This window comes from Anguilla anguilla, chromosome 13, assembly GCF_013347855.1.
Source record: "Anguilla anguilla isolate fAngAng1 chromosome 13, fAngAng1.pri, whole genome shotgun sequence".
Classification (NCBI taxonomy): domain Eukaryota; kingdom Metazoa; phylum Chordata; class Actinopteri; order Anguilliformes; family Anguillidae; genus Anguilla; species Anguilla anguilla.
This window is the reverse complement of record NC_049213.1, coordinates 39,634,234-39,645,137: the sequence shown is the minus strand read 5'-3', so window position 1 is coordinate 39,645,137 and position 10,904 is coordinate 39,634,234. Positions and strand designations below refer to the sequence as shown.

The 10,904-nt window shown below is 48.7% G+C and overlaps 1 protein-coding gene across 1 annotated transcript in view; it reads left to right on the top strand.

Annotated features, from left to right (window-relative positions):
- LOC118211443 (ras-related protein Rap-1A-like) overlaps positions 1 to 10,272 on the top strand; it is a 36,135-nt gene extending 25,863 nt beyond the window's left edge. Inside the window, exons 3-8 of the mRNA XM_035388641.1 lie at positions 92 to 160; positions 275 to 331; positions 957 to 1,097; positions 6,225 to 6,368; positions 6,808 to 6,926; positions 9,275 to 10,272. Of these exons, the coding sequence (XP_035244532.1) occupies positions 92 to 160; positions 275 to 331; positions 957 to 1,097; positions 6,225 to 6,368; positions 6,808 to 6,897 (501 nt within the window). The 3' untranslated portion in view covers positions 6,898 to 6,926; positions 9,275 to 10,272. The remainder of the gene's footprint in view (positions 1 to 91; positions 161 to 274; positions 332 to 956; positions 1,098 to 6,224; positions 6,369 to 6,807; positions 6,927 to 9,274) is intronic.
- Positions 10,273 to 10,904: the final 632 nt, after the last annotated feature.

Below are 10,904 nucleotides of genomic sequence, written 5' to 3'. Positions count from 1 at the left end.
TACTGTCTGACAGTGCTCCAGCAGGGGGCGCTGTGGCCCTGCCTTGTCTCGGATTGTCCTCACTTTGTGTCTCTTGTACTCCCTCATACAGACAGTCCAGTTCGTTCAGGGAATTTTCGTGGAGAAGTACGACCCCACAATAGAAGACTCCTACAGAAAGGTATGCGTGTGTCCCTGTTCCCCTCTCCCAAAATGAGTATCACGTTCTCTTTTCTTCTGAGCCCCTCCCAAAATGATGTGTTCTCTTCACCCCCACTTTCTCTCCCTCCCACAGCAAGTGGAGGTGGACGGGCAGCAGTGCATGCTGGAAATCCTGGACACGGCAGGGACAGTAAGTGGACTGGATCCATTCTGTCAAAAGCGGTCATGTGACCTCACAGTAGTGCTCATGCTGATCCTCGAAAGCCTGTTGCCTTTAACCAGAGAGAGACGGAGTCTGAAAGAGGTGCCTTTATGCCATATATGATAGAAACATCTTAACGGGGTTTAAGGAATTTTATGTAGCTTTTCCTAAAGTTGCCTCAGGATGTTTTTACACAATAGCAGAGAACAAAGTAAAGATCAGCGTGAGATTCATGCTCAGAGCCCTGAGGTAAAGTGCTTCAGTTGGGTGTCCCTCTTCAGTGAAGAGGGGACTGACCGTTTTTCCCTCCGAAATGGGCAGTGAGCTCCTTATCTGTCTGAAGGCGGTGGCCTCTCACAGCATTGCATTTCTGCTCTAAATCGTGACTCTGAGTGGTTTTGTGTGTTTGTGTGTTTTGGCAGCGGTACCGTAGAGACATTTAGCAGACGCCAGCAGGGGCTTTAGCTTGGCACAAGAGGGGTATCTGATATCTAAATGCTTTAAGATCCCTGGAAGCAAGGCGCGTGTGGGGACGGCTGGACAAGATTGAGGTTGATGGGAAATGACAGCCCCCACCCCCCCCTCACTATCCCTCCCCCTCTCCCCCCCCCAGGAGCAGTTCACGGCGATGCGGGACCTGTACATGAAGAATGGACAGGGCTTCGCGCTGGTCTACTCCATCACGGCACAGTCCACCTTCAACGACCTCCAGGACCTGAGGGAGCAGATCCTACGAGTGAAGGACACGGAGGATGTGAGTCAGACCGTGGTCTTGGTCCCGCCCCCGCGGGGGGGGGGGTCCCGGTTCGGTGACCTGATTCCGAGATGCCCCCTCGGAGTGCCGCCGCCGGGCCGCTCTCTGATTGGAACGTTCCGGAACACGGGCGTGAAATCTCTGACTCACCCCGTCGGCGCGCTCTGGACTGAATTCCCCGATCCGTTTCCTCGAGTCAGTGTTTCACGGGTCACTGCGGCTTTGGGCCTCTCCTCTCCCGCTGTGAGGCCCATTCCCGTTTCAGGAATCTGTCCGTGTGGGCTGTAGATGCATTGTGGGTAATGTAGTTTTTTTTTGTGTGGTGTGGATACACGTGGGGTTTGCAGGGAATTGTGAGCAGCCTGGCTGGACTGGGTGATTTGAAGGGTGCAGAGTTACTCTAACACTGCATCTGCCAAGCAAGTTCCTCTCGTTACTGCTGGAGGCACTGTAATTTGCTGCCTGACTGTCTTAAACTGATTTACAGTCCCTCCCCCCTGAGGGTAGTTCTTGGTTATTGGCGGCTAGACAGCCTGTAGGGTTGTGCAGCTCAACAGCAAAGACACCACCCCCGTCCACATTTACATTTATGTTTATATTTCAGTATTTAGCAGACGTTCTTATTCAGAGAAACTTTTACATACAGTCCAGTTATACAGCTTTTTCACTGAAGTAATTCAGGTTAAGTACTTTACTCTAGGGTACGATGGCACCGTTCCAGCTTGGAGTCGAACCCAGGGCCCTAACCGCTACCCTACACTACAGCCTGTGTCTGCAGAGGGGACTGTGCCTAGCTTAGCCTGTTAGCCTGTTAGCCTGTGTCTGCAGTGGGGGCTGTGCCTAGCTTAGCCTATTAGCCTGTGTCTGCAGTGAGGACTGTGCCTAGCTTAGCCTGTTAGCCTGTGTCTGCAATGGGGACTGTGCCTAGCTTAGCCTGTTAGCCTGTGTCTGCAATGGGGACTGTGCCTAGCTTAGCCTGTTAGCCTGTGTCTGCAGTGGGGACTGTGCCTAGCTTAGCCTGTTAGCCTGTGTCTGCAGTGGGGGCTGTGCCTAGCTTAGCCTGTTAGCCTGTGTCTGCAGTGGGAACTGTGCCTAGCTTAGCCTATTAGCCTGTGTCTGCAGTGGGGACTGTGCCTAGCTTAGCCTGTTAGCCTGTGTCTGCAGTGGGGACTGTGCCTAGCTTAGCCTATTAGCCTGTGTCTGCAGTGGGGACTGTGCCTAGCTTAGCCTGGTAGCCTGTGTCTGCAGAGGGCAATGTGCCTAGCTTAGCCTGTTAGCCTGTGTCTGCACTGAGGACTGTGCCTAGCTTAGCCTATTAGCCTGTGTCTGCAGTGGGGACTGTGCCTAGCTTAGCCTGGTAGCCTGTTAGCCTGCTGCCCGTTCCTGCTGTGATCTCATGATTTTACAGAGCAGAGATTGTTCTGGATTCCTCTGTCTCTGTAGGCGTCCCGTAGGAGCGATGCCCATTTTTGGGAATATGTGTAGAGAGCCAGGCGGCTGTGGCAGCCCGCTCTCTGTGTCCAGCACAGCCCCTGGAGAGTGCTTGTGGGGGGGGGGGGGCGGGGCTTGTGCGATGGGAGGACGGAGCCAGGACTTCTTTGATTTGCTTCAGGCTTGTCCCAAATCATTTTTATTGGCCCTGTAGGTGCATGTGACTATGTGAGTCAGCTCCAGCTGAGTCAGCTCTGAGCTGTTTTTCGATTAGCCGATGCAGCAGCAGTAGATTTCCGTTTAGAAATCCGTTCACCTCACCGCCGTTCCCACTCTTCCTGTGACGCTCAGTCCCCGTCCCGTCCACTTCCTGTTTCGAGGCCTTTCTTCAGTCCCGCTGGAGCGACCGTTCGAGGCTCGCGGCTGCCCCCCCCCCCCCCGACAGCGCCCGCCTGAAAGGCATTGAGGGCTGGGGGGCTCCGGTTACCTTTAGGTAACGATACCAGCTCTTCACCCACTATGCTACACTGCCGCCCAGCAGCGTGGTACAAAGGCCACGGCTGCTAGCTGCTCCAACCTGGCTTAATACGTCAAATAAAAGCATTGTATAGCAGCATCAGCTGGCCCTGACTTTTTCTAAACGCCCTTTAGATGGTTTTTGAGAGAATACGTTCATTTGCGAGGGGCTGCACATCATTTTCCAGTGCTCGTTTTCAAGCATTTCCATTGGCTGTTCTGGGCCGGCTGTTGTCGGGTAGATTCACGAGTTGAGTCAGTGTGGAAAGTGAAGCTGCTGATTGGTCAGAGGACATCCTGAGGTTGTTGGGCTGAACTTGCCTGCTGGTCTCGGGGCAGAACAGGGCCGCTGCTCCTGGTGTTTGTGTGGAAATACCAGCCCGTGTTTTCACTCTGTCCCCAGACAACCTTCATTATGTGTCCCGGTTTTTGGGGGATGGGTGGTGGGTAGTGGGGGGGGCTTGTTTGGACTCCAAACATCAGGCCACGGTTCTCCCTGTGGTCATTCTAAACACACACACACCCCCCCCCCCACCCTTCTGCAAGGTGTTCGCTCTGCATCGTTCCACTATGATAAAATACAACTCCCAGCATCCTTTGCTCTCATTGACTGGTATGCACTGGGGAACGGGCTCCCTAGAACTCCCTGAACTCAGCCGAATGTTTTGCTGTCTAGTGCGCATTTCACTCCTGAAGTGTTTCCTGTTTTCCTAGAAACTCTCCTAACAGACCTGGCTACCCCTCCCCTCTCTGTCTTTCTCACTCCCACTCTCCTCGCTTGCATTATCTCACACACGCGCGCACGCACTCACACACACACACACGCTAACACGGACACATGCACATATGGACTCACATTCTTTCTCTCTTGTCTCATTCTCACTCTTGCTGTCCTCCCTCACTCTCCGTCCACCCCTTCTCTTCTCTTGCTCTCTTTCTTACTCCTCTCTGCCTCCCTCCCTCCATCCCTCCATCCCTCTCTCTCCTTCTCCCCCTGTCTCTCTCTCTCCCTCCCTCACTCTCTCTCTCTCTCTCCCTATTCCCTCCCTCCCTCTCTCTCCCCTCCCTCTCTCTCTCCCGCTCCCTCCCTCCCTCTCTCCCTCTCCCCCTCCCTCCCTCCCTCCCTCTCTCTCCCTCTCCCCCTGTCTCTCTCTCTCTCTCTCTCTCTCCCTCTCCCTCCCTCTCTCTCTCTCTATCCCTCTCCCTCCCTCTCTCTCTCTCTCTCTCCCTCCCTCCCTCCCTCCCTCTCTGGAATGGAAATGGCCATGCCCCAGACCCAGGCAGAAAGCTGATTTTATCCTTAAACTGCCGGAACGTGCGGTCTCTCCCCCCTCCCTTAACTGCCAGTGTGGCTCTACACTGAGGTCCGGCGCGGCCTGCGTCTGCTCTCATTAGCGACTGAGACTTGTTCAGAAATATGGAAGCCATTTAGATGACATCAGTTGATGGCTGAGGCTGATTTTGCAGGCTTATGTGCGTTTAAATGTCTGTGGGCTGATTTCTGACCCCCGCTCAGGCTGACTTTGCGTTCGCGGTTGACCTCGTTGATGCAAACCGTAACGCTAATGCTTATCACAAACCCTAACCCTAACGCTTATCACCAACCCTAATGCTCTCCCCCACTCCTCTCACTCGCTCTCTCCCTCCCTCCCCCACTTTCTCTCTCCCTGACTGCCTCCCTTTCTTTCCCCCTACCTCTCTCCCTCCCTCTCTTTCCCTCTCCCTCTCTCCCTCTCTCCACCCCGCTCTCTCCTCCCTCTCTCCCTCCTCCCTCCCTTCCCCACTCTGTCCCTCACTCCCTCCCTCTCTCTCTTGCTCTCTCCCTCCCTCCCCAACTCCCTCTCTCACTCTCTTTCCCTCCCTCTCTCCTCACTCCCTCTCTCCCTCCCCCCCACTTTCTCTCTCCGTGTCTGCCTCCCTTTCTTTCCCGCTATCTCTTTCCCTCCCTCTCTTTCCCCCTCCCTCTCTCACTCCCTCACTCCCTCTCTCCCCCTCTCTCTCCCTCCCTCTCTCCCTCCCCCCCTCCTCTCTCAGCTCTGTGGTTCCTTCCCCTCGGCCCGGCTCATGGGCGTCCGTCTGTCCCGCTGGTGTTTGTAACGCTGAAACGGGGTTCGCTCTGACGAAGACGGGGGCGTTCCCCAGGGCCCAATCAGGGTCCGTTTTGAGCTCCGGGCCGTATCTTTCAAACGGCCCCCGTTACGGGCCATCGGGGGGGGAGTCCTTTCATTCGCTTCCACAGAGGGGACCCGCACGGGACCGACCAATCAAAGGAGAGCCTTCATGTTTTTATGACGCGCACTTGAGACAGAGGCGATATGAACTATTGAACTGAATTACACTGGAGCTGCGTGTCCCTGTGCGGGAGGTCCTACGGGAAAAAAACAACCCGTAACACCGTGTGTGTGTGTGTGTGTGTGTGTGTGTGTGTGTGTGTGTGTGTGTGTGTGTGTGTGTGTGTGTGTGTGTGTGAGTGTGAGTGTGAGTGTGAGTGTGAGTGTGAGTGTGAGTGTGAGTGTGAGTGTGAGTGTGAGTGTGAGTGTGAGTGTGAGTGAGTGAGTGAGTGAGTGAGTGTGTGAGTGTGTGAGTGAGTGAGTGAGTGTGTGCGAGTGAGTGTGAGTTCGCTCTGTGCTGAGATGTAATGTTCTCTTTCGCTAAATGAAGTTGCTGGCTGTGATGCTCGCAGAATGACCCGGCAGTCACACCGCCCAGCTCTGCTTAGCAGTCAGAGAGAGAGCCCTGTTTCTGTCTGCCGTGCCTGAGAAACTTCTGGAAAATGTACGTTCAGGAGGGAAAAACGAGCTGGAGACAGGGGAGCTGTCAACTTCGCTGAATTTTACTCTTCAGATGTGGCAGATGAACTCAGTTTCATATTCCCTCCGCTGCACTGCTTAAATAATTAGCGGAGTATTGAGTTATTATCGGAATATTGAAGCCTGTCAAAAGTAATTTATTCTTTACGTATATATTATAATACAAATTTGGATAGTTTTAAAGCTTGCGGGTGTTCACAGGGTCTATGAAAACACACCTGTGTTTTTCTGGGAAAGATCTGTCTACAGTGGCCTGTGGTTAGACTCTTTCAGCTGAATGTCCGCTGTGGCAGATTGGCTGATTTATCGCTTGTCATGTTTCTTTCTACCCCTCCCTAACCCCCTCCCCCCCACCCCGCCCCCCCTGCAGGTGCCCATGATCCTGGTGGGGAACAAGTGTGACCTGGAGGAGGAGCGGGTGGTGGGGAAGGAGCAGGGCCAGAACCTGGCCCGGCAGTGGAACCACTGTGCCTTTTTAGAGTCTTCGGCAAAGTCCAAGATCAACGTTCTCGACGTAAGAACCTCCTGAGTCATTTCCCCCAAACCTGAGGCTTCACTGCCCCTTTGACTGTGAAACCTGTTTTAGGGTTGAACTCTCAGGAGGAGACAAGTGCACTGGTCACAGATACCCAGGCTGGAAATGTCCGTTTGAATCAGAAATGGTGTGTTTGTGTGACGTTGCTGAAATTGTTGTGACACTGATTACGTATCAAATGAATATTTTTATGGGTACAGTTTGCCCAGTCAGGATTCAGTACTGGCTACCAATGTTTTTTAAAACAGTTTTCCTCTGTAGTTTGGAAGCCTAGTTTTATTTGAATGGCCCCTCCCAAGCTTGTAGTGGTCTGTCATATTTGGGGGGGCACAAACTGCCCTGCTGGGGCATCTTTCCGGGGGTATGATGCAGATACCCTGTCGGACAGCAGTTAACCTGTCCCTTTGTCCTGTTGCAGATCTTCTATGACCTGGTCAGACAGATAAATAGGAAAACGCCAGTGGAAAAGAAGAAAGCGAAGAAGAAATCCAACTGCGTGTTGCTCTAAGACTTCCTCCAGCATCAGCTCTGAGCCAGGTGAGTCTGCACAGTACCGCCTCGCACCAGCAGAGGGAGCCGACGCGACGCTGGGAGTGCGCTGCCCTTTGCTGCCCTTTTCCCTCGTGCCTTCGTGGTTATTACCGCAAAAATAAATTTACCGTTTAATAAGCATTTAACGTCTTTGACGGCGGTTTGAGAATTTCGTGGAAAAAGTTGAGTAATTGAAAATGAATTGCTGGGAAGTGACTAAGTACTATGTACGGCCTTGAACACAGTAGGTCATTGTTACTTCCGTAGTTTCCTTTTGGGAACACTGATGTAAAGGGAGTCTAGTATATCCGACTAAACATTTTTCCTGGGTTTTACGTTTCCTCTAGAACCCCTTCGGAGGTTTGACGGGCTTCTTGTGAATTGCGTAACACGCCGTTTGCTTTTTCTTTTCAGCCACCTCTTTATATTGTGCTAAAATAGCTGCTGTCTTTATTAGTTCATGGATTTATTGGTTGATTGCAATTATTTATTGATTGATTGCATTTATTTGGTCTGGGGTCATGAATTTTGTCTCTCTAGCAGCAGCTGGTGGGTAACAGCCCCATCTGCTGGTTGAACAGTGTGACTGCATGCGTTTACAGTGAGCGATTATTTATAGTGAGTCAGTAATTTAAATATTGGTTCACACAGGTGTTTGATCTCTACCCAACATCCCGCTCACTCATTGTATTTCCTAGAGGGGATGGTCATATTTGGGCATCTGAGTGGCAATGTTGTGTATGCTGCCTGTTTTAAGATCTCCTCTTTCTGAGCTGTATGAGTCTCCTGGTTGGATGCTTAGCAAACTGGCTAATAGTGTAACACTGCCTCACGCCTTGTGTGTGTGAGTGTGTATGTGTGTGTGTGTATGTGTGAGAGAGAGAGCGAGCGAGAGAGAAAGAAAGAGAGACAGGTAGGGAGGGAGATAAGGAGGGAGAAAGGACTGCAAAAGAGTGAGTATTAGACAAGAGAAAGAATGGGAGTGTGAGAGAGAGAGAGAGTGAGGGAGAGAGAGAGAGATTGCACCTGCTAGAGGACAGTGGTGTTGCTGAAGCGCTTGTGTTGTTCTGTCGGTGGTACCGGATGGAGTGGTCAGCAGGAGCAGCAGGTCTGCTGGACCCGGTGCTGATCTGTTAGCCAATCACGCTGCAGCTTATTATCGGAGCGATCACATGCAGGGGAAACTTGTCAGCACGCACCGGTGCCATATGGTGGAGCTGGATTGTTCATGTTAGTCATGTTGGGAACTGTGCTGCAGGATTGTTTGGCTCCCACGCTTCGCACTGCATGCTGGGAGTATGAAGCTTGATGTTCTCCATTTTAACACACTGCAGATTATACATGGAAATGGCTTCTCTCTGTTTTGAAATATATATTTAATACACTTCAGACATTTTTACTACATATCATTGGCTTTCAAGGGTTTGAAGATTTAAAGATCAAATCTGTCCATTAGAATTTGGATTTTGAATGTATATTTAATTGTTCACATTTGTTTATATAATTTATGTGCCTGGCCATCTTCAAAATTATGTGAACAAAATGGGCATATGTAGCATTTTTTCTACAGGACTATCAACCAAAGTAGACTTTTACAGGCAATCTTCATTTCACTAAGATTTTGATTCTTTAATACCACCTGTTATAGGTTGCTGTATTAATGCGAACTAGCACTAGTTTATGCTTGTAGTAGCTAGTTACAATCCTCTAGTCTAGCAAGATAGCTAAGTCGCCAATGAATGCTCAATTCCATCCATACTGTTTTCACGAAATAGGTAGTTTCTAGTTCTGCCTGATTCCCTGCTACAGAGAGAAGGCGAGTGAAAATCCAGACAGGGACCAGACTTGTCCAGCAGGGGGCAGTGTTGCCACAGTGAGGTTTAATGGCAGTGATTGGTTGAACAGCAGTAGGTTTTATTAGTTTATTATTCTGTCTTATTCATTTCTGTCTCTTAGTGTTTCATTTTCTATTGTGTCAGATGTCTTGGCTTCCGATGACCCATTTTTACTCTTAATTTAATTTATCAGGAATGGAATTAATCTCCAAAATGTGAACTCTGTGGGTAATTCGAATAACCAGTGTTTGTGCCCAGAGAGGAAATGTTTCTTCATTAATCTCTTGAGAAAACTTGTGGTTGTGATGCGACAGGGCTGAAACTTTCCATGTGTAAAGTTTCCGGGAATAGCAGATGGTTTCCAGGAAATTCCTAGAAAGTTTTGGGAATTTACCAAAAAAACTTCTGATCCGTTGCAACCCTAAACACAGTATCACAGTGTAACACAGCAAGCTCGGATGGGCTGAATGACCTGTGCTCATTAAATCTAATTTATCGGCATGCTTCTCTGTCCCGCAGATCGCTGTAATGAAGAACTGTTGCTCTATTGGAACGTGCCTACATTCCAACTCCATCAGTGAAGGAAAAAAAAAAAAAGGACATCGGAAGAGAGAGAGAGAGAAGTGGATTTGTTACGACCAACTTTCAACATGTCTCACAAAGTCCTCTCAGCTTTTTCTACCAGCCTGAAGAACTATTTGGATTTTTTTTTTTTTTTTTTTTTGTCAAAACCACCAGAAACTCTGGCCTCTGAAATGGCTGCTCCATTTTCTCCACCACCATCGTTTTTTAAAAGCAAATGAAAGCTGAGAGAGAGAGAGACTGCGGTATTTCTTCCTTGCAGTAGCTTATTCAGAGACATGGACGGATTGAATTTAGTTGTACGACGGTAAAATACGTAAACCTTCGGACCGGTATGGACTCGTGTTGGTGTGATTATAGATATTTTGCAAGTCGAAATCCAGTTGAAATACGCCCCTTTTTAAAAAACGAGAATTCTCTGCTCTCCGCTCCAACGGTGTCGACGGTAACAGATCAAAACGCCATATATTTTTGTGTTCCTGAAAACCACGGACTTCCTCGTCTGAAAACACCACCTTTCTAAAGCGACGTTATTTTATATATAAAGCCACACTGCTTTCATATCTCCCATAATATATTTCCGGTTCCCTTCAGCATCAAAATGCTTTAGAAGAGAAGGGTCTTTTATAATGAGAAATTGGGGAGGGGGATAATGAAGAGTTGATTTCTATGTCTTGAAGCTCAGATATATTCTACTAAACCAACTCTAATATTGCTTCTTGTCTTCTTCCTGTCAACAGTAATTTTTCTTGCTCTTCTGAATGATATGAATGATTAAATTTTAGTACATTTTCATTATTTTGGTCATTGTATTTAATTTTATTCATGTTCGAATGCAGCTTGGTAACTAGGTATTTATTTGTTTGGACCTGTTTGTGCGTTATTGCCTCATATAAGATAATAAACATCCCCAATGCGAGTGACTTCTTTATAAACCCCTCTGTCCGTGGTCTTATTGTCCGCTTGGCTGGACACCAACGCCCAGGTCACAGAGAAAATGTCTCTTGCTTTTAAACATAAGTTGTCATTTATGTTTGGATTCACACAGGCATGAACTCTGCTGCATGTGCCCAGCCTAGGGATCAACTGAAGGAAAAACTCAATTTTGTGTTTAAAAAAAACAAAAAAGAAAGACACTAAAACTGCAGTTGATTGACTGAACGCCATTTTGTGTGTAGTTTAGTGCTTAAGCATGGAAGCTGGTTGTGCTAGATCCATCAGTACCCTCATGTGGGGCAGGAAAGGCTTGTATATTCAATGTGTGAAATCAGTTGACATTTTAAGGAAATGAGTGACAGGGTTGTTTTTTTACCTTTCAGTATTCAGTATAAAGTAAATAAACATATTTCATATCAATGTCACTGTGGTTCTTAGAGAGGGTTTTTCACTGACACAGACACAGCCCACTGTTTGAAAAAGTTCATGCTGTTTCTGGAATTCAGTATTACCTTTTAAAAGAACAACATTTTCTGTACATTGAACAAGATTTGTTTTCACTAGATAGGACAATTACTCTTTCGACCATTAGGTGGCAGTGTTTTATCAGAACAAAATCACAAAATCAACA